The 24,112-nt window shown below is 40.7% G+C and overlaps 1 protein-coding gene across 1 annotated transcript in view; it reads left to right on the top strand.

Moving 5' to 3' along the window:
• The window catches only part of MAP3K9 (mitogen-activated protein kinase kinase kinase 9), a gene marked incomplete at both ends in the record, with an annotated part of 55,360 nt that overhangs the window by 11,144 nt on the left and 20,104 nt on the right, over window positions 1–24,112 (top strand). Inside the window, one exon of the mRNA XM_084263957.1 lies at window positions 19,252–19,432. Within this exon, the coding sequence (XP_084120083.1) occupies window positions 19,252–19,432 (181 nt within the window). The remainder of the gene's footprint in view (window positions 1–19,251; window positions 19,433–24,112) is intronic.

The raw sequence follows: 24,112 nt of genomic DNA, 5'->3' as shown, positions 1-24,112 counted from the left end.
CTGTTGAAGCACTCACATTCATAATTGACACTCTCTTTTTTCTTTCTTAATTGACACTGATCTTTTCAGATAAGAACAAGTACTTAATCTAACCCTCTTCCTCTGTCTGGCAGTGGTGTAGAGGAGAGCTCATCCAAGCTCTGCCTAAAGCATGTTGGCAGAGCAGTTTGGAAGTTTGCTTCTGGTACTTGGGTGTAATTTGCTGACTAACTCTCCAGTGTCGTAGCTTCCATCAGAACGGATTTCCTTTCTGGGTGCAATTTAAATGCATGTGAGTAATGCTTCATGTAAGGTAGAGTGAAACTATTTCAATGGCATCTGAATGCTTTACACTGGGTGAATAATTGATCTGGCCTTAGTTGGGTGGTTCCTTGCTCTGTAAGAGGAAAGTGATAAAAATGTGAGGGTTTCTTTTGGGGGAGAGGGGATGATGACATCAGCTGGAAGATTAATTTTATGCAGATGTTCTCTGGTTGAATTCAGGGAGCAAAAATCAGTAAACTTCTATGTTATTCGCCCCCCCCCCCCTTAGATTTAAGAAGTGCATACAGTAGAAATCAAGCTTTCCAAACAGTCTGAATATATTCCTAAGAGTGATTAAAGATGACTTCTCAAGTTCTGCCCTTGAGCAATTACCTGATTCTATAGACATACTATAGAGTATTGCTAATGGTGCATACCCTCCTAGTACTGATTACTCTGCTCGTTTCTTTGTGTCCTCAGAGTATCAGCCTTTGTGCTGAGGTCCCAATTGCTTGTTTTGTGGTTAAAAAATTTCTAAATAACTTTTTTTCATGTTGTAGTATGAATATGAAATCCATGCCAGTAATACTACAAGTTTTTGTTTAAGAGAACAAAAAAATATTTTAATTTCATGTGTTACTGGTTCAGAAGATGTAAATTGTACCTGAAAGTGATGCTAATTTTTAAGCCACTTCACTAGGAATTCACAGAAGTGACAGTTAACTTTACATTGTTGTTGGGTTTTTTCTTAGCTTGTCGAAATTAGTGCAAGTACTTTCTTCTCTGAGAGGTTTGACAGCTGCTTTCATGATGCAGTTGTATTTTCAGTATGTTTGAGTAGATTCCTGAGAATTCCAAACTGAAAATGCATCCCTTGTAAATGATTTGGTTTAGTTGAATATGAATTGATGTTTTCACTATTAATTGCAGGTCAAAAAATAGAAGGATTTTATGGAATAGGTTTGATGTCCACAAGGACGCTTTGGTACTCTCCTGCCCCCACCAAGTAGCAAAAACGTGATTTCACAAATGGAAGCCACCTTTGGAGACAAGATTGGGAAGAGTTCCTCTCAGTTTTAAGTGAAACTTTGTTAATTACTTTTAAAAACCTAGCTAATATAATTTTAATTTCTTTATCATGCTGTATATATTTTTCTGCAGGGTTCTTTCTGCTCCCATGGCAAACCCCAAACCAAAAACCCCAAGAGTTGCAGCTCTAAACATTTTCTCCAAATTGTGCCCATGGAACCGTAGAACAGATACAAGCAGACCTGAGCACCATCGTGCAGGAGGTGTACCAAGGCATCTAGTGTGCTGTTGCCATGAAGTTGTGTTGGAGCATCTGTGACAGAGTGGGATAAATCTGTGTCTTTCTGAAATTTGTAAATATCAAGTAAGAAGAGTAAGACCAGCCTTCTTGTGGCATTTCCAAGGAGCTGGAATAAAATTTTCAGCTCTACTTTCCTTTTTTCTTTTTTTTTTTTTTTTTGTGTGCTGCTCTTGCATCAATAAACTTAATTTTAATTTTGAGATATTTTTGTCTGCAGCTTCACTTTTGCTTTTCTCATCAAGTAATTCCTTTCAGAATTTCACTGAATTTGAAGCAAACTCACTCTTGAAGTATCAGAAGTTGCACAGCCTTGCTCTTTGAAGTGATGATTCATCACCCAGGTTGATGCCTTAATTTTAAGTAATATCCCATTTTGAAGATGGTGCATATTCCCTTATGATAAGACAAGGAAAGCTTTAAGCTGTTGGAAAGATTACAGGATACAGCACATTGATTTTAGTGGCTGCTTTTTGGTACATGCTTGCTTTCTGATTCTAAGATAGAATCAGTTGGGTTGCTATTGCTTTGATTTTGGAAAGGTTGCCAAAGTTGACTTATCTATCTGCTAATTGCTGCTTAAAAGTCTGTCTGTTAATGGAAAGGTAAATTCAGCCTTTTTCAGACCTGAGCTTTTCCCAGATATGAAAAAGAAATAGCAGGAGACACTCACACACTGAGAGGAGAAGCTATCGCAATAGATAAGGATTTATACTGTTTGTTATGATCGGGGAGAAGGGGGCTCACTTGCGTAATAGTAAATCTTTGGGTCCCAGCCAGTAGGAGAGTTATGGTGGTGATGGCTGCATCATGGTACAGTATCGTTCAGGGTTCTCTTCAGAAGGCAGTAGCCAGAGGTTAAACAGCTCTCTTTTGAGCTCTTTGTGTTACTGCCGCACACAGCTTTTCCCCTCCACTCTCTAAAGCATTGTTCTATTACTCAAGCATTTATTATTTTCCTGGTTTCTGCTAGGATGGATTTAATTTTCTCTCTAGCAGCTGGTGGGATGCTGTGTTTGGGAGTCAGGATGAGAGCAGTGCTGGTAACACACTGATGCTTTAGTTGTTGCCAAGCAGTCAAGGACTTTTCAGTAGCTCGTGCTGAGCTGCTAACAGGAAGGTGGGGGCACCCAGGGAGCCAGGAGGGGGGACAGCCAGGACAGGTGACCCAAACTGGCCAAAGAAGGGCACTCCATACCAATGACGTCACGCTCAGCATAAAGGAGCTGGTGGGAGGAGGAGCACTCAGCTCCAGGATGTGTGGGTTTGGGGAGGGTCTGGTTTCAGGTTGGCTCTGAGCTGTACAGCCTGAGCTGTGCGGGTTGGTGACAAACTGCACTGTGTGTCACCAGTTTTGTATATTTTGCTATGAAGTCCTGTTGTTATTATTATAGCTATGTCTCTGCTATCCCAGTAAGCTATCCTTATCCCAACCCACAAGGATTTTCTGGTTTTCTTTTCGCTCCCTTCCTTCCTCCCCTAACTTCATCCCCCTCTCCCCCCAAACTCCCTCTTAGTGACCAGCTGCATGGTGCCCAGCTCTCAGCTGGGGCAAAACCACAACAATAATAATGCCAGTTTTTAAATAACCTCACAGACCACCAATCTAATAGGCATATTGATGCCAAATAATCACTGAAATACTGGATGTGCTTTGGATGCTCTGCTAAAGTCCAGGATGATTTTTAGAGCTTCAAGCCAAGGTCTTAGTTAGCTGTACATCTTTCTCTGATGCTTCATCAAACAGGTTCTGGAGTTTGCTTTGGCTGTTGAGAAATGTTAAGATTTGCTGTTTCTTTTACAACGGGAAACCTTCATTTAAAATGTGAGCATGGCTTCAACCTTGCTGATTTAAGGACTTACTGTTCATATGTGTAGCAAATGCTGTGTGCCAGTAGCTCCATTTACTAGGAACAGGTAAATATTTCTGCTGCTGAGACTTTGCAACAATTGCTGTACTTAAATTGGAGATTCCTGGGCACTTGGGGTGCTATTAAGTGCAAGGATGGATAACTGCTGTAAAGATGGTATGTGTAAGGGTAGTGGGTATGTAAACCAGGCCGTGGGGTGTGCCTGCCACAAAAGTATTACAGATTTCCTGTTGTTCCTCCTATTTCAGTATGGGCCTTGGAAAGATGTTAAGAGAGAACAGTCTTCAGTTGCTTTTGACTTGGTGGTGTTCAAGGATCCTGAAAATAAGAAAAATTCGATAACTTTGATTAATAGAACTTGATATGCTTGACTCAACTTCTTGAAGTGCTGTCAGTCTTGCTCGTGGACTTACTGATTTGCTTCTTCTGGTTTGATGTAATCAGTCACGTAGTGACAGGATACGATTACATAGTAACTGAGGGATATTCCTCATGCTTCATCAGTGCTGTCACGTACACTTTGTGATCACAACCTAAGCTGGGTCAGAAGACTAACAGAAACCTAACACATCTCCAAGCAAACAGCTTTCTGATAGCTCTGCTGCATGAGCTATCCTCTCGCATGGGCTTCCATGTGCAAGAGAGCAGGGCTGCTCTTTTCCACAGCAGCTGGCAGCTTGCTCTGCCCAGCTTAAGGTAAAACTTCACAATTCAAGGAAGTCTGAATTTCACTTGTCAGGTGGAGTTTGGTGTTGACTGTGCATCTCTGAGCCCTTTAATGTTTGTTCTGATTAATTGAAATACACTTTGCTTAAGGCTTTTAAATTTAATTCTGATTTAAAAAAACCCAAAACAAACTCAAACCAAAAACCACAACACCAACCATACAAACAAGCCACCAAAACCTCCGGCTTCTGGTGTGGTTTGTGCTGCTGCCTGTGAAGTTTTTGTCTTCCTTACCTTCCAGATTGTGGAGTACCAGCCTGTTCCAGGGATGAACAGTACTCTGTGTTTTTGGCTGTTTCATAGAGATGTTATAATTGAAGCTCAAGGAAAGCAGTTCTATGCTACTTCTTTCATCATGAATTTCATGTTTCTATTTGCCTGGAAATGGCTCCCACTGAACCAGCTGTATTACTAAATACCTTCTTCAGAGAATCTCTTGAGAGACAATTAATGAATGTCATTCATGTGATTCTGTTATTCCCTTTAATTTCTTTTGTTGTCACCTAATATAGTTCTTGATCTGTTGAAACCTTTCAAACTGATAGGGTTTGGCAAAGCATTGTCATGGGTACAGATGTAACGGTATTTTTTCCTTTGAGCATTTAACAGATTATGAAGAGGACAATAATCCATGCCTGAGCCAGAAGGTTGCTCAGGTTTAAGCATCGTGATAGGATTTAGACTGAAACCAAAGCTGAACAGCTCCATTTTTCCAGGAAACTCACCCAAGTGTTCTCCAGGAGCATTCAAAGTGGTTTGTACCGGATCACCAAAGTGATAAGACTATTTTTTCAGCTTGACTAGGTGAAAGGATTGATTCTAAATATATCGTGGCTCTGGAGGCCTTTCCTCCCTCCTCCCCCATTACGCATTAGCTCTGTAGAGTTACTGTACTGCATGGCTTAAAACCCAAGAACTGCTGTGCTGTCACATCCATCACCTCCTCTAGGTTGATAGAACAGGACAGTTGGCCAGCTTTATGGATTTGCTGAACCCTCACATGCACCCAATAATTAAAAAGCTTTTGTTTCTGAGGCACATTTAAATGTGTCGTTGCTGGATGGGTAATCTTAACATAGAGAAAATATTTGCTTATTACTAGGAGCAATATTTGTCTTGTTTCTCCAAAATGTGAAGTTTTGAGTGAATCTGAAATCCTGTGCTGTACAGGATCTTATGCAGCACTTAGCCTTCTGTACCACAAATGTCAGAACAAACATGCAGCCCCACTAAAACGAAGGGTAGAGCACCCAACAGAAGGTATGGAAATGCAGCATGCAGGAAGCCAGGGCTGGGTCCATGTGCAGGGCCGTTAATCACTTTAAGTACTTTGAATGCAGGATCAAGAGCAGATTGCTCATTATCTGGCTACTTGTGAAGCAAAGCTGTGCAGCCTGACTCTGGAAGGTAGAGCTAAAATCGCAAATTAGATTTTTGGCAAACTGCTACAATATGAGGTCTTGTTTTGGAGCTCGTTTTTGAAATCTTTTCCCAAAAGCTTAGTTCTGCCCTCAAGGCAGTATGCCAGTGTGCTGCCAGCAGGACTGAATTACTAAAAAAAGGGAACACCTGGCAAGCTTAGTCCCTTGTCCCCTTTATGATAACACTGCTTTTTTGACTCTAGGCAAACTGCAGACTTAGTAGCTAGCTCCTGCCTCTCTGAGATGGTGTCTATCAGACAGTACAGCAGCACAAAGTGATATATTCTGGCTGTATTTTTATCTAACATCCAGTATCTCCCATTGCCACCATCTGAGCTGAAATAAATCTTGGGAAGCTTTGCTTTATAATGGGGTGGGTGGGAGGGAGAAAATGGGATTGGAACAACTATAGTAAGCTGAGTAAACCCATCTTTTGATCAAGATCATTTTTGTTTGATCTGTGGATACCTTTCTCCTTCAAATAACAACTGCTTAAAAACTATAGGACCGTAGTTAATATTTGCTCTTTGTGTTGCACCTTGTAAATGAGAACCCTGAAGATTTCAGAATGCATTATGTTTCTTCAGAGTACAGTGGAAGTTTTGATTAAGTTTTCAGATAAAAGCAAGTGTAATAAGTAGTAATTGGCCCATGCAAAAGGTAATTACTTACCTATTTTTTTCTGAATTAGTCTCGATTTTTAAAAAATAAACCCACTTTTGTATGGATTTCAGAGCCTCCCAGTAGTTGGAAGTGTTTGGACTGGAAATAGATCTAGAAGGCAGTCAAAAAGGGATTTGGATAAAGTGAAGATTATACCTAAACTGTGGGGAGATGAGTACAAAAAAACCCCTGTAAACTGAAAGCGACTGTCCCAGTTGGGAAATTCTGGCGGGGGGGGGGGGGGGTGTGGGGTGTGTTGGGAAGTTTCATAAAATCCCAATATGGTTTGGGTTGGAGGGACCTCAGAGATCATCTAGTTCTGACACCCTTGTTGTGGGCACAGACACCTTTTGCCAGACCATCTTTCACCATGCCCAAAGAGCCATCCAACCTGACCTTGAACACTGCCAGGGATGGGGCAGCCACAGCTTCTCTGGGCATCCTGTGCCAGGGTCTTGTCATCATCACAGGGAGGAATTTCTTCCTAATATCTAACCTAAATGTACCCTCCTTCAGCCTAAAGCCATTACCCCTTGTCCTATCACTCCATGCCCTCATAAACAACTTCTCTCCAGCCTTTCCGTAGCCCCTTTAGGTACTGGAAGGCTGCTGTAACGTCTCCCTGGAACCTTCTCTTCAGACTGAACAGGGCCAACTTTCTCAGCCTGTCTTCATAGGAGAGGTGCTTCAGTCTTCTGATCATCTTTATGGCCTTCCTCTTGACTTGCTCTAACAGGTCCATGTCTTCCTTGTGTCGAGGACCCCAGAGCTGGACACAGTATTCCAGGTGGGATCTCAACTAGAGCGGAGGGGGAGGTTCACCTCTCGACCTCTTAGTCACACTCTTTTTGATGCAGCCCTGGATTCATTTGCCTGTCTGTGCTGCAAGTACCCATTGCCAGCTCGTGTTGAGCTTCCTGTCCACCAACACTCCCACGTCCTCTCTTCAGGGCTGCTCTCAATCCATTCCCTGCCCAGCCTGTAGTTGTACTTGGGATTGCACTGACCCATGTGCTGGACCTTGCACTTAGCTTTGTTGAACTTCATGAGGTTTGCTCAGCCCTGCCTCTCAAGCCTGTCAGGGTCCCTCGGGATCGCATCCCTTCCCTCCAGCATACCAACCACCCCACAGATTGATGTGAGGGTGCAGTTGATCTCACTGTCCATGTTGACAAAGATGTTTAACAGTGCTGGCCCCACTACTAACCTGTGAGGAGCACCACTCATCACTGGTCTCTGCTTGGATATTGAGCCATCAACAGCAACTCTGAGTTGTGACCATCCACCTTGTTCTTTACAGACTGAGCAGTCCATCCGTCACATCCGTGTGTCTCCAATTTAGAAACAAGGATGCCATGCAGGATAGTTCCAAATGCTTTGCGCAAGTCCAGGTGGATGACAGCAGTTCCATTGAAGTGTAGTATTACCATTTTAGTATTCACGGACCGTTTAGCTAGGAGTAGAAGTTCTCAGTACGTGCCTTCAGAGCTGTCCTAGCTCAGATAACTATTCTATGGTCTGAAAAACAAACTGTTACAAAACATACGGGGCTGAGTGGGGAGATTCTGTGGTTAAGACAGGGTTTCCTGTGACAGATTGGCTCCGTATGGACATGTTCTGCCTTGTGCGTGTGGGGGAGTCTGGATCCTGTGGTATTAATCAGACTTTTTTTCTTCTCTGGCACACTGTTGGTTTCAGTAAGCTTTTAGATAACTTCTGGAACTTGTGTTAAGCATTTTTTTTTTTAAATAGAAATTCTGAATTGTATGAAAATGGGAATATTCCCTGTTTCCTTCAACTCTTGTACTTGAGGTGGTTGCTGTATTGCTGGCAGGGAGAAGTTTAATAGTAGTGCCTCCTCATACAGGTCTGGATTGCTCGTAAATCCTACCATGCAAAATACTTACAGCTTTTAGAACTGAAACTCTGTTCATGTTTTGCATTTAAAGGGTCTTGAAGAGAAAAAGCATTGGTTTCTGTAAAGGTTTGATTCCTTTCTGTAAAGGTCTTGCAAAGGCCTATGGGAAGACAAATCTGGTATTAGGGTCCCTTATCTGTAGGTGGCTGAGTTGCTCTGGAGTCATCTGCAGATACACCCAACTGCAGTAAAATTGCATTGTACTATTCTGGGAAAGGAATTCCGTGTGAGTGTGAGCTCCTTTGCTGGCTTTCAGCGTTTGAGGTCGTCAGTAATGTTCTTCTCACTTCTCTTCAATCTAATAAAATCGTCCCAATGCTTCACCATAACCGTTCTTAAAGGAGGAATTTAGTTCCTAGATATGAATATGGGACGTTGGGGAAGAAACTTCATTAAGTCTGTGCAGGTAGTTGGATGGCTGCTTAATGATTTAAATATTAGAAGTAAATGTTTCTATTCCAAGTCAAATAACAAAGGTGACATATTTATCCTATTTATAGTCCTTCCTCTTGTCACTGTCACCCACCCATCTCTGTTGCTGCCATCTAACTCTTGGACAGTGTAACCAGCTGATGTGACTTGAAGGAGAAAAAAAATAATGACTGGGGGCTCTTGGGAGTGGGTGTGAGTGGGATGTCCTTGTAGGCTAAATCCTTTTGCTGGAGTTTTTCCTAATGTCTTCATATGATTGCTTTCTTCATCCCTGGAATCTTGGATGACAAAACATTTGACCCACAGTAGTGTTAATGTTGGTGAAGACTAAAACAGAACTACTGAGGAGTGCTGACACTTACAGGTATTCAGATATTTCCACCACCTTTGGGTTTTTTGATTCTTTTCAACTCTACATCATCAAGGTGCTGTGTCTATCTGGTAGGTCACAGTCCTGGGACAGCCTCACCTGGGACTTACACCACCCTCCTCTGTTTCTAGGTCTGTCTCTCTCTAAGCTCAGGTTAACTTAAGTGCCTTCACAATCAAGTTTTCTTAGTTTCTGGCAAACAAGCTTCTGCAACTTTCTTCAGACTGCTCTCCCAACTTGTTTCAAAGTGCCACTATCCACCCTAGCACGCCAGAAATGTTGCTAATAGCTGGCATCTCGATGAAGAATTGATAAAGCTTCAAAACATAACAGTAGAACACAGGAGTTAATGTTGCTTTATCACTGAGTAGCAGCCCTGTGGTTTCATGGTCTGCCTAGAACCCTAGGCTTTGAATAAAAGAACAGCAGGTATTTTGGCACTGAAATACTGACTGTATTGTCTCACTTGGGGAAAAGTTACATGGAAGTTAAATGTGAGGCCAGCAATCATCCATCAAGTCAGAGATATATCCTGGTGTACCACAGACAACAAATCCAGCTTTTTCCCCCCTACAGTAGGGATGCTTGTCTTCTAGCCTGCTCCCTTTTGTATTTTTTCTGTATGCTTTCAGTTCCCACTGCACTTAGGCCCTCTCTTACTTCTTTGTTATTTCTACATTCATGTCATGATTATAACCATTTCCATCCTGCTTGATCTAGATGGTCATTAGCTAATAGATTACTGATTTTGTGTGCCAGGCTTACTGAGTGAATAACTTGGTGTGGACTATAATCTGGACCATACAAGATACTGTCTTGGACTTTTTTGCAATTTCTTTTGTATTTCTTGATACACATACACGCACACTCTGGACTGTAAAAGGGAGCATGAAGCTGCATCTACTGTCATGAAGTATAGGGATGATGGGCATTTTGGTGATGAACTGTTGTGGTTGTATACTGAAGTAATCTTGTTCTCCTTGGTATTCTGTTATTATTGATTTTTGCTTCCTAAGTCAGGAAGTTCTTTAATTTTTTCATGTACTGTGTGCTAAATAAACTGGGAATTCAACAGCAGAGTAATTGAAACTGAAGCCAGTACAGCAAGAAAAATTTGGTGTACCTGGCTATTGATATTAATTTGTGCAGGAGACAGCAGCCACCTTCCTTTACCTTCATATATGGGCTATTTTTGCTGTGGGTGATCATACTGTAGTATTACCTCTCTGAATATTGTTCTACTTCTGAAATGATGAGTCAGCTTTTAGCACAAGCAAAGCAAAGGAGTATTCCATTCACTACACTATACAGATACAACTAATCCTTTATCTAGGCTAAGAAACCAGAAAATGGCAATTAAATTATATGAACATATTGTGCTGCCTTGTCACTTAATTTGGACAGTGAGATGAAATGAGAAGCCACTTCTGACTTGTTCTTCCCACTACTTTGGCCCAGAGGAGACTGAGAATGCTGTCCTAACTGTCCAAAAGTGTAGCTGGAAACTAAAGTAACCCACCCCCCAAAAAAATCTGTCAGTGTCACTGCCTTCTAGATGAAGTATGTGTTTGTGATAGGAGGTTATCATGTGCTTTCTGGCTCTACTCGTGTAATACAAGCAGAAGAGAGGATTAAAACAGCAGCTCTTAATTTTGCTGCCAAAAAACTCTCTATCTTCTTAATTTCCCTTATGAAAAGTTTCATTCTGGGAAAATAATCTACCTCCTTTTCATGCACACTGGAAGTGATACGGTGCCGGATGAAAAATAGGCTGTGTATTACTGAGGTTTTATAAAGTGACCAGTTTAAAACCAAAGTAAAGCTTTATCACCTTTGTTTTAGTGATTGGATTGAAAAATTGTGCAGATGGTTTATCTGTTTATGTAGGGTAGGGGAGTGTGTTTGGAGGAGGAGTGGATTGGTTTGAAGAAAATTAAAAGGAAGGGATAGAAATGTGTATATTCTGGCAGAAGGAGAGAGATGCAGACTAATTAGTGCTTCTAGCATAATTGGAAAGAGGAAGAGCCATGTTGTACTAGGAATAAGTTAGGTTAAGCAGAACGCAAAATATATCAACAGTGCCGTTATTTGCATTGGAACACTGGAATAAAGTTGAGAATATTCCCAATACAAAGTTTGCTCAGCAGTTTTAAACCCCACCCTGCAATGGCTGGGTAGCAGGAGCCACAGTGATGATGTGTACCCAGCCTTTGCAGGGTTGAGTAAAACATGGGGACAAGTAGCTAAAAGGACATGCAGCTCTATACCCCTGTCTTTACATTGCCATGAGGTATTTGTGTATGTGATCTCATTTCTTTCTGGTAGCTGCACGCTTAATGAAAAACCAGCTGTTTAAGCTCTGGAAATGAGGCTTTCTTTGCAGTAAGGCTTTGTGTGTTCAACAGAGATGTTCACCATTGAATTTTCAATTGGTTCATTGATCATTAAGGTGAGTGCTGCAAAAGGCAATGAATTATGGCCTCCAGCTGCCTTTGTGGAACAGTTTTATATAAGACTGATTTAACAGCAGTACTGGGTTGACTTACATTAGCTGTCCTACCAGTAGAATTTGATTTTTAAAAGGTCCAGAACACTGAGATAATCTTGCAACTAAGAGTAAATTGATTTTTAACAGATGGCTTGCTAACATCTGGTGTGTTGGGGAACTTCTTTAATTGAAATTGCCTACTTATACCAGACCCCAGAGATTCATGTGGTTTGAGTTTGGGCTCTTAGCACCAATGTGCCTCTAGTCAAGAAAGGCTCCTGTAGAGAGTAATTCAGAGTATATATAATAGGAATCTCCTTCTGGAGGAGCTTTGTGCTTTCTGCCTCTGGAGCCTGGGAAGACTGCCTTCTGAGATGCTGTGAACTTTGTGTTGTCCAAGCCAGCTTTCAGTAGTGGTCCTTGAGGTTGGAGAGGAAGAAATTCACCATGTGAACATGTGAGGCTGTGGTAGGTATACATCTATTTCAGGTATGCAAGACAGAATTTCACCTCTATAGAAACATTTATCAATTGCCATTCTGTAGTTGTATCTTCTAGTTTATGGCAGAGTTGAAATTTGGCTAGCTTTTAATCTAATTTTTTTGAACTCTAGTCTGTATTCCTTCAAAACTTATTTGATCCTGTGTTTTGTCTTCTTAGAACTAATGAGTGGTTTGAGGTACTAATAAAGGGTGTTCCCAGCAGCGGAATTTTAGAGATGCTGGTTTCAGCATTTTGACTGCAGTGATTTCTTCTGAAAGGATATGGAATAGTCCTAAATATATACGGTCCCAGTTTTAGCAAGGCTACTGCAAGTTAAAGAGTTGCTAGTGAAAGTTCACTAATCTGTCATGAGCATCACCTTTGGAAGTGTCCTAAAAGCTTTCATGGGACCAACAGCAGCTTAAACTCTGTCCTTTTATTAAATAATCCTGCATGGTCTAGTGTCTCACAGAACAGGCATTTCCATAATGTGATGACAAGGCAGAGCTGAAGATCCAGTAGTAGCAACTACATGAAGGCTGAAGGATATAATGGTATCTTAGAAATCTTAATTTGCTTTTTGTATTGCTTTGAATACTAAAGCAGATGATTTTTGTCCTTCTGGTAAAGCCTAATAATGTGAAATGGGGTGATGCAAGAGAAAGAACTGACTCAGTGTCAGGTACCATTGTGTCAGTCATACTTTGGTGGGTTTGTTTCTATGAGGTCTATTTTCAGTACAAATCTTTGTTTAAATGACAAAAGCATCAGAGCTGGCCTAGGGAAAACCCCCTCATTCTTCTTGATGTCACTGATATGCAACTCTGACTCACAACACTGAGAATCATCCCCTTTGGGATCTGTTATCACAGGGATCTGTGTACTTCTAAAGATTTGATTACTTTCAGTAAGACTGACATCGGATACTGTCAGAAGCCTACTAGCTGTTAACATGCAACCAGAATGATGCTTAAATCAGAGAAGGTAAACTGGCTTCACCTGACCTTAAGAAGTTAATTTCCATCACTTCCAACTCTGCTGGAAAAGCTGCTAGCTCAATCACAAAAGGATAAGAGGACCTTGGGTACAGCTCTTCCCTCCCCCTTACTAACTCAAAAAAAATCTTTACTGGTGTTGGCTGAGTTAGCTCCCTGTCACTCTTTGTGCAGATTGAGACTGGAATGTAGAACTCCAGCAGTATCAGGAAAGTCTCTAATGACACTTTTTTTTTCAGCATCTGATGTTGTCTATGAAGTTAAGAGCATTAGACCTGGTGAAAGATCTGGTTAATGGCCAGCATCTAGTGACCTGCAGAATGTACTGAAGATGCTCTTTGTAAACTTCATCGGTCTGCTTTGGCATTATTTCTCTAACAATCAAAACAAATTAAACCATTTCTTAAGCCACTGGAACTTGTTCTTGTGGAAATTACATTCTTCCGTATTACTGTGATTCTAACGGGGTAAATGCTAGGGCTTGTTAACTAAGATTGACTCCCTGTTAATACACATCTTGGTTGCTGAGTTCACTCATGGCAACAAAGATGCATCTTGATTGCGTCCCTGATTAAAGGACACAATTAAGAAAGGTGCCTTAGTAGCAGGTATGGTCTTACAGGCCTGGGTGCTGCAGTTACTACTGTGGGCATGATGTCCGTGAAGTATCCAAGTCTGAAGTCATAGTGTATCCTAAATATTCAGAGAGCAGGCTGCCAACTGCCACCTATAGCTCTGAACTACTCGGAGACGACTGATAATGCTGTAGTCAGAAAGTAAGCCATCCAATGCTCCTTTTCTTCTTTGTTCCCTCAACTCACTTTGTCCTGAGCAGAAGCTAAAGCATCACATAAATGGAAACCTGTGTTAAAAAACACTAATGACAGGTTTTCTCATTGCTAGCCATACAGCTGTTGGTTAACTTGCTGTAATTTCGACAGTATGACTAAGGACTGCATGAGGCTGAGTCTTTTCAAATGTTCTTTGACTTCTGCCTTATTAGTCTGGCTTGTCATCAAACCAGTAAGTGTTGGCTTATTGCCTTTGGGTATGCATCTCACCTTGTGGGGTTTTTTTTTGGTGCCTACTTCTTTCTCTGTACTTCAGGAAACCTTTCTTGCAGGAATCTGACCTGAAAATATCCTTGATGCTTCTTGTAAGGAACCAAAAATGTTATCAAGTAATAAGGAGGAACCTCAATGGACATTTTAATTTCAAAGAAAAAAGTCTGGTCTTCATCAGTGGCCCAGTGTTTAATTTCAAAGGAGGTGATCCTCCCCCTTTACTCTGCCCTGGTCAGGCCCCACCTGGAGTATTGTGTCCAGTTCTGGGCTCCCTGATATAAAAAGGACAGGGATCTCCTGGAGAGAGTCGTCCAGAGAAGGGCTACGAAGATGATTAAGGGTCTGGAGCATCTCCCCTATGAGGAGAGGCTGAATAAGCTGGGGCTGCTCAGTCTTCAGAAGAGAAGACTAAGTGGGGATCTAATTAATGTCTATAAGTATCTTAAGCATGGAATGCAGGGGGAGTTAGCCAGCCCCTTTTCAGTGGTCTGTGGGGACAGGACAAGGGGCAATGGCCTCAAGTTGGAGCACAGGAAGTTCCGCACCAACATGGGGAAGAACTTTTTCCCAGTGAGGGTGACAGAGCCCTGGGACAGGCTGCCCAGGGGGGTGTGGAGTCTCCTTCTCTGGAGAGATTCAAGACCCGTCTGGACACCTATCTGTGCAATATGAGTTAGGGACCCTGTTCTGGCAGGGGGCTTGGACAGGATGATCTCTCGAGGTCCCTTCCAACCCCTATGATTCTGTGATTCTGTATCTCTCAGGCATAATGTGCCTCAACTGACTTGTCTTTCAGCGTTTGCAGTCCACCTGGCTCTCAAGAAATTAAACAGCAGGATCAAATCATTGCCAGTAACTGTTATTGAGAGCCCTTGTGCTAATAAAGTTCTTAATAAATTCTTAGTAATTGAAATTACACATCTAAATCATATGTACGTGTATCTGGATGACTTCTTGATCCAGGGAAGGTCTTGCTAGAAGATACCAAGGCCTATTTGCATCAGACTCCTGTTTTCTCAGCTGGGACATCCTGAGATGTGGAAGAGCTGTATTGCTGGACAGAATTCATCTGAGCTGTAATTAATTTCTCATTGTCAAATATTTATTTTCTGGAGAGCAAGTTCCAAGTCTTCTAGGAGTATTTGAAAATGCACATGAGCACTTCAGGAGTATTACTCCTGTGGGCACATATGTTAGTTATACCCTTCCACTTATAAGTTGCTAACGATTTTTAATGCTAGTTTAAGCCACTGTACTTTGCTTCACACTTGCAGTATGCAAAGAACGTGGTGTTGGCAGTTTGCTGTGTGAAGCTGTTTTGCTGTAGCAGTTGGATCCTCAGAGCTGTCTGAATGTGCTCCTAATACCTGGTTTGCTTCCCCAATCCTTTGCATGCTGCTGGCTGGTTCCTACCTGTGCTACTGAAAATTGGCTTTTAGCCTGTGCTACAGAGGAAGAAGATGTTTTGAGCTGTTAGCAGTAAGACACAGCATTCCTTCATCTACAACTTGGCTGACTCTCTGCATGCACACTGAAGAGATTTCTTGCATGGGTCCTGCTGGGATGGGGAAGCGGTGATATACCAGTAACAAGCTGACACATGTTCTGCGTGTTCCTGCTGATTTGGCTCTTGTTCTTTCTCCTCATTGAAACTAGACCCAGTATTTTTGCTGCCAAACCACTTCTCTTTTTAAGGTTGAGAATTTGAAAGTTTTTTCTATTTAATTTTCTCCCTTTTAAATCTCTTTATCTTGTGCAGACCTTTTAACTCAGCAGTCCAGAATGAAAACATTCACTGCCTTGGTACATCAACTATGTGTTTTGGAGTAGGTGCTCTGTATTTGTGCCTGAAACTCTTTTGTTAGGCTGGTCACTGTTAACCCTGTCCTGAGTGATCAAATCTACTCAAAGATAGAAAGGTATGTTAACTGTGAAGGCGTAGTTAAGTATGCTGCTTATTGTGATACACTAGTAGGAGTACAGATGAAATAGCGCTTGCAGAAGAGAACTTGCACTTGAAATTTCATTAAGCAAGAGGCAATAACTAGTTGTAGATAAAGCTCACAGGGAAGTGGGTCCATGTTGGTCCATGAGTGAAATGCAGTTGCAGTGTGGTGTTCTCAGTAGAAGAGAACTGAAACGAATTCCTAATTCACCTATTTGTAAGATTCTTCATTGAAATCTGAGCAAACACTAGAGTGAGAGTCAAGGTTTTTTGTTTGATAATCTGAAGGATGGGCTAAGGAGACTCCTGGCAGTTAATACTGTTAATACTGACCAAGAACTGAAACAGATGGTGAAGGGAGATGTGATTCTTAAAATTAATTTTAGCCATTTTGGGTTACAGGATTATCATAAGCAGGTTATTACAAGGGAATGGGAGGGAGGACAAGGATGTAACTAAGCAGTCAAGGACTTGCAATATAACCAGCTCTTTCATTCTCCTTCTCTGTGGTCTTTTGTCATGGTAATTTATATTATGTTGCCTATATCTGACAAAAGAAAAAGTTCATGGATGCAAAAGATCTGTGTAAGTACTAATTATTTGGTTACAACTTATTTAAATCTAATTACCTCGATGTGTATTAGCCTCTTGCCAGGAGGAGACATATATGGTTGGTATGTACAGCCCAACTGTGATAATCTGGCACTCTGTCCTGATAGTGAGCTCATGCAGAGAGAATATGATCTGCATTGTGAACAACAAATTTGCTTGTTGCTCTTTGTGCTTATGAAGAGAAGCAAAAAAACCCCAAAACCCAACCAGACAATCAAAGCCATGCTTTATTTCAGTTTGATGTCTCCTTTACAAATTCACTGTGTATCTATATATTACTGCATTTGAATTTAAAATTAGCTTTTATTATTCCGCCAGCTCTTCAGGCAGAGTGGGTACATGCTAGAAGAAGAAACCTAGTTTCCATTCTAGGAGGATTTTCACTCTTCTAGTCAATGAGGGACTTGTTAGAAATTTCTCTTAGCAGTTCTTCATCTGTTGGAAAGAAGGAAAAAAGTTAGGCTTACTAGAAGAAGGGGCTCAAAAGAGGCCACCTTCTGTATCTTTGTTTCTTGTGGTGGTTCTGTTCTACACTAAAATGTGGCTCTAAAAATATATATGCTTAAAAACACATATGCTTTAGCCCAAAGGAAGTAAATGGTAACTCTTGGCCTACAGTTCCTCCTTCTTCTGCATTTTGGAATATGGAGCATTTGGTAATGCTGGAGAGGGATTTTGCAAAAGAAGCAAGAACCAAGAGCTTTTAAGTCTAGTTCGTTCACAACTTGAGTTTGCCCACAGAAATTTTAAAGAACTAGTATTTTGTGAATACGGAAGCCTTTTAGAAAGGGGAGATGACTTTATTTTTTTTAAATTTCAGAGAACAAGCAGTTTGTTTAATGTCAAGAAACGTAAATGTATATTGTTAACATTTAGATGTGTATAGCTTGTTCTGAACAAGGGTTCAAATAACACCATGTCCTTTTTTATTCCACGGGAAATCCCATATCAGTTATTGGAGGGATGAATGAGAATGGATGTAAAATTTCTTCTCCCCCCTCTGCAAAAAAACCCTCGACAAAACCCAAAACAAACAGAAAACCCCAACAAAAAGGCCTATGTTAGCTTGACATTGATGCTTGAGTCTTCATGGACAGCTACAAATGGTCGTGAAGGTGAATGTTAGAAGTAATTTTAATAGAATCATAGACTGGTCTGAGTTGGAAGGGACCCCAAGGATCACAGAGTTCCAACCCCCCTGCCACAGGCAGGGACACCAACCTCCAGGCCTGGAGCTACACAAGGTTGCCCAGGGCCCCATCCAACCTGGCCTTGAACACCTCCAGGGATGGGGCATCCACCACCTCTCTGGGCAGCCTGTTCCAGCACGTCCATCACTCTCTCTGTAAAAAACTTCCCCCTCATATCTAATCTAAACCTTCCCTCCATCAGCTTCAATCCATCCCCCTTGTCCTGCCATTGTCTGCCCTTTGAAAAAGTTGATTCCCCTCCTGTTTCTCTGCTTCAGTCAGGGACCATGGTTGGTTGTGGGTTGGGTTTTTTGGTGGTTTCTTTGGGTTTTTGTTTTTGTCTTTTGTTTTTGTTCACCCATAAATAGAGAGAAAATAACCCCTCTTGTCTTCTAAGAACCTGTGTCTGTAATGGCAGTAAAAGCAGAGTAGCTGCATACTGATGGTCTATTAGTGGCTTGATGCCTTTTGCTGTTAAGCCATTGGACTAATGGTAATAAAAATATCTTTTCCTTGTGGCCCATTACAAATTGACTGCAAACCATTTCACAGGATTATAGCTTTGATGGCTGTGAAAGCTTGGTGGCCTGTTACATGCTGTTGCTTGATGTTACGTTGTTGGTTCAACTTGTGCAGTCATTCTTATGTTAGAGATGAAGAAGGAGGACAATGAGGTTCTGCTAAAGCGGGGTGACTTCACTACTCCTGGATCTGAGTTTACACTCATTTCAAAGTGGACTGATGAGGTATATAGCTTTCTGGGTAAAGAGGAATATGTGCCATATACCAAATAATTCATGAATTCATCCTTGTGTGTGTTGGTTTTTTAACTTCTCAGGTACAGACTGCTTTGCCTTCTACCTGAAACATTGTAGAAACTTTGACAGCTTAACTAATACTTTCATAACAATGGAGGAGAGACTCTATAACATAATGGTGCATATGAAGTCTTGGGTGGGGTGTGCTATTACTGGTCATAATAATTTATTTATTTTTTAAATTGTGATTTGGGAAAAAAAACCCAAACCTGTCTTTGACTCTGAACACGTTTACATGAAGGGTATATCCAGCCTGTGTGTGTATCTGGATTTAAAAAAATGAAGTCCTCTAAGTAGTTCAAGAAAAAATGCTATTCCTGGCTTGCTGAGAGAAGATTAATTAGGAAATGTCTTCCCTTATCTGGATTTCTAGAATTTACAGTGATTCACTTCTTAGCAGAGAATTGCTATACAGAATGACACTAGGCACTCGATTAAATAATTATGATGTTGTCTGTTTGTTCTCTGGGGCTTGGAATTTTGGTTAAATTTGAAGTTATTTGCTAGACAACTGTTCAGATGTCGGCTGAAGGGTTGAAACAACTTGGAATGATTGTGGTATATTTGAATAACTGAAGGTCAGGGAGAATTTTGGTATTTGGGAGATCTCCCAGAGGATCTTTTTTGCATAAATACTAGCTTTACTCTACATCCCTTTTATTCCCCCTCCCCTCCTTTTCTCCAGTACTGATACTCGAAAAGGTGGAAAATGGCGATCTGAGCAACAAGATACTGAAGATCACGGATTTCGGCTTGGCCAGGGAATGGCATAAAACTACCAAAATGAGCGCGGCTGGGACGTATGCCTGGATGGCTCCTGAGGTCATCCGCTCCTCCATGTTCTCCAAAGGCAGCGATGTGTGGAGGTATTGATTTGCCATTAAGTGATTGTATACTAAACAGTAACTAGACCTGCCAGGAAACCTCTTTTATGTGGAAGAGGGAGTAATGGCAAACCAAATATTAAAAGTCAAGTCCTAAGGAAACCTTATCCACCAGTTTCCATCTATCAGACTGTCAGATTGCTTTGCATTAATTGTAAAAATTTTTTAACTGAAGAAAGTGATGGACTCACTCCTACATGCCAGTCAATTTCTTTTGTTGTTCTATATAGATTTACATTCAGATTTTCCTATGTCCTGGATTAATAATTTCAATTCCCTCTGCTTTATCCAAAAGTTTTTGTGCTTATTTGGCTATTGGCTAATATAAAGGCTATTAAACCCCACCCTGTGAAGTAGTTAAAATTACTACTTTTTTATTGTTTTACCAACAATAAGATAATCTTGTGTTTTGGTAGTAACCTGTCACCTATGTATATGTACAGAAATGTGCTACCTAATCAAATTCCCTGTGCGGTTTCAGTCTGGACACAATATTTTTCTCTTTAATAATAATCTTAATTATTTCCACCATTCTAGTCTTTCACATAAACCATTAATTAGCTCTCTTACGTCCATCTGAGGGTGTAATCCATAAGTAGTAATTTACATGTATTTATTGCCTTTTCTGTTCATGCACTGGGATTTTTAAGAACAGGAGCTACTTTGGTGGAGAGGAATGTAAGGGTTGGTCCATAGAGTTCCAGAAATTGAGTTTGAATAAGACCATTAAGTGAATTGGTAAATCCAGAAGTCAGTAAATAGCTCCAGGACAGTGACTTTTTAAGATGCCGAGTGACACAGAATTAGTACTGAACAGCTGAAACAGGTGAGGTAGATAGAATTTTGTTTTTCCTATGGGGACAGAGGTATTGAAATGTCAGGGTGACTTTGTCTTTAGAGCAGAAGGATTCTGTTGCTGGACAGTAATGCTCCTGTACATGCTGTGAAATCTGTCAGGATAAAGAAATACCACAGCTAGGACAATTGTTAGGGCTGTTAGGACAGAGATTTGGTGTGGGGTTTTTAATTTTCTTTATCCAGTTTTGCTGAATAGATAACACACTGACTTGAGATAAGTGTGCTTATAATAAGATAACTTGTATTTTGCATACTAAAGGCATGGATAAAATTTGGATTTAAATGTCATAGGTAGCCTATGTAGTTAATCTTGGACAAATTGAACCAGCCTTTTACTGTGAGTGAAGTCTGGCAGAAAGGAAAACCTCAAGGCTGTGCAGAGGATGACAGTACTGGTTTGTACACAGCTTGTCAGGCTCAAACCTCACTTGTGCTTCTCTGAAACAGTACCAGGAATGGCCTTTAAGGGTAACCTGGGGGAGAGGGAGAAGGGAAGAAAGAAATTATTTCTCAGTCACTGTAAATTCAGTAATCCAGGCATGCTGTGAACAGATCAGTAGATGTTTTGCACCAGTATGATCTCATTTTAAAAATAGAGTTAATAGGTCAGATGGTGATTTTCATGAAGGTAGCCTAGATGCCTCAATACCAGTTTGGACATTGACTTAAGAACTGTGAATCACTTCTGGACTTAGGGATTGTAATGAAATTATTTGTTAGCTTTTCAGAATACTGTCTTTCTATTTTTAAGATTCCTTCATCACTTTTTTTATAGTGGCAAGCCTTCCCCATTTGAGTTCTTCTCACTGGTCTTCCGTGAACAGAAAGCTATCATCATTAGGAGACCTGTTACACTGTCTCTCAGGAAGCCTCCTCTCACTGGTGACTAGAACCTCAGAAAAGAGCGTGGTGTTTGAGGCATGTACACAGAGGACAAATGCTTGCCAGTGCAGTCACAACTAGCCTGTCGCTGACCATAAATCCACTGACTGGATTTTACAAAAGCAGTCATAGATGTGTGTAATAAATCCTGTCTCCACCCAAGGATGCAACTTGAAATTCTTAACAGGATGAACTTTTTTTATCCTATTAGACTTCCCTTTCCTTCTGTCCACTTCAGCCTCTTGGTTAATCACTGGAGTTGAAGGAGTTTTTTGCCTGACAACCTTCCAGTTATTCTGTTTAGCATCAACAAAACTGGCTGTCTCTGTCCTTAACATTCACAAACCCTTTTATTTTGATACATTTTCTTTAAAGCTTATTAGAATAATGCTGCTGGCTGGATTGATGCCCAGCCTTTTAAGAATCTTGTTCTGCTTGTGTTCTTGCTGTACAAACAGCTGAAGAAGATGCTGAAGATGCTTGCCAGGACTGACATCTCCATAGTCAGTCTTATCATAAATAGCTGCTTCATGCAATTTCTTTCAAAACATATATAATTTAAAAAAGTCAGTCTTGGGTTGGTTGTTTTTTTTCCCCACCCTAAAGGATGGTTGGCAAAGAAGTTAGGCTGAGGAATGCTCCCACACGCTGGTGTCTATCACTAGGGTCTGGGCCACTATAAAGCTTAATAATAATGAAAGATACTCAGTACATCTTGCTAGTGAAGATTTACTGCTCTGAATTTTGCTGTGCTGCACTCACAAGCTTTAGATATACAGCAGAAACCTTGTTGCTTATATTGCACAGAGGACAAAAGCTATGCTTTTATTTAAACATGTCAGTTCCCATAAATCCATTTGTGTGATTGGGAGTTATATATTTGCTCTGGATTTACAGGGGTGAAGTTGAAGCACAGATATTGCAGCTTATCCTGAACTGTACACCAAGCTAATGTTAGTAAGAATATAACTCAAATTTTCCTGTAATTTTTGCTTAACTGTCTGTCTTCTTTGCTGCACACTTAATTTTTGACTTGTGCTGCTTGAGAGACAAACCTTTTGTTAATAGCATTGGTATGCAGATGGATAAGAGGAACCTAGGGTACAAGTGTCATTGAGGAGTAACTGTGAGAAGAAATTACTGTTTTTTTCCAAGTTCACAGACTTACAACAAAGCAAGTGACAAAATCACATGTGAAATCCTGCAGACCTTCAGCTTCCCCCTCTCTGAAAATCCAGTGTGTAGGATTGAAGCTGATGTTAAATAGTTTAAGGGATTACTGGATCACTGGGAGATGGGTAGTTATTCATGCAACTGTCAGTTGACTTGGACTCATAGTCTGTATCACATGGTTAATTTTGTAATTAAAGTCCCAAAATTACTACTGGATGCTAGAAAAAATAAATGAGCTTGATCATTTTTTCTTCCTTCCTGTTGAGACTGAGGTGAGGCCTTTGATTCTTTATTTCTATGCGGGTTTTTTTTTTTTTTTGTGTAAATGTCTTCTGTCTTTGGATTTTTTCCTTTGTAATTCTCAATCCCCTGCTTGAGAGTTAATGGAAAATGCCCTGTTCAGCACCTGGCTTGCTGTTTAATCACTGGGGATGAATGTTGAAATGCCACAAAGCAGTGTTCCCCTAGTTCTGTGGAAGCAGTGAACTGGCAGTTCGTGAGGAAGAGGTGGTTTTATCAGAAACAAAGTGACCTTTCCTGCAATATATATATTTCTAGTGTCACACTAGAAGAAACGCCAATCTGTCCATTGCTTTGTCTTTTAGGCATTACGCTGGAGAGGCAGTGCTTTGAGCACATCTGTAGCGCTTTCCTGACCCTTCCATTAAGAGAAACATCTAGTAGATGCTTTATCCAGCACTAGTGGTAAATTAGTAACACAGCTTTTAGTAGTTTTTTCCTCCCTTTTGATATCAGTGCTATATCCAAACAGAAGAGTAAATGGTTAATCAGATTTAGACAAGCCAACTATATTTTCAGTCCAGTATTCACTTTTTTTGAGTGCCTTATGAATACTACAAGGCCAAGAAGAAAATGGGAAATCCTTAAACTCCTGTTTGTTTTTTTTTTTTAAATGAGGTTCATAAGACAGTCAGGAATTGAGAACCTTGGTAGAAAGAAATAATCAGTTGTTATTATCATGATAATATCAAGCTTATGAAATAAATAGGACAATTGAAAAAGATTTTGTAGGTGAAAAACTGGTATGCTTTGCTTAGTAAAGTAAACAAGCTATGTTAGCAGCAAAGGTGGGATTTCTAGTGACTGAAATGCCGTATCTAAAAAGAAAAAGTAATATTAAGACTGTCCAATTAATGTGGCAGCAGTTACAATGCATGTTAAAGACATGGAGGGGCAGGTTACAAGAGTAGAGGTTGTGATAATTAAAGTTTTGATTAATCCCAGATGGATAGGGCAAGTAGTGCTTTCAAACAAGAAGAGATAATTCTTTTAGCTTCAGAAATTACTGTTTCATGGACCAGCTATTCTGGGATTTTTTAGGAGGAGAAGCAGTTTTTCACTTGGTCACCAGGTGTGTTTAGGAGGCCTTCAAAACTGCATGACATGATCATACTGAAAGTATACGAATGCTTAGATTCAATGTTCTTTGCAAGAGCAGATGAGATAAATGAGTCCATTATGATGGGATTTAATCTGAAGGAGATTAAAGACAGCATTGAGGAATTCTGTGTGAAAGCAACAAAAGGGGAACGTACAACGTGAATATCTTTTAAGGACACTATGTTAAAGCTCAGAATGAACACATGGGGAATACTTCAAATGAATGATGATGATCATAGAATCATAGACTGGTCTGGGTTGGAAGGGACCCCAAGGATCACAGAGTTCCAACCCCCCTGCCACAGGCAGGGACACCAACCTCCAGGCCTGGAGCTACACAAGGCTGCC

The sequence above is a fragment of the Gallinula chloropus genome (assembly GCF_964237585.1).
Source record: "Gallinula chloropus genome assembly, chromosome: 4".
Taxonomy (NCBI): domain Eukaryota; kingdom Metazoa; phylum Chordata; class Aves; order Gruiformes; family Rallidae; genus Gallinula; species Gallinula chloropus.
The sequence above is the reverse complement of the archived record's forward strand: the minus strand, read 5'-3'. Positions and strand labels throughout refer to the sequence as shown.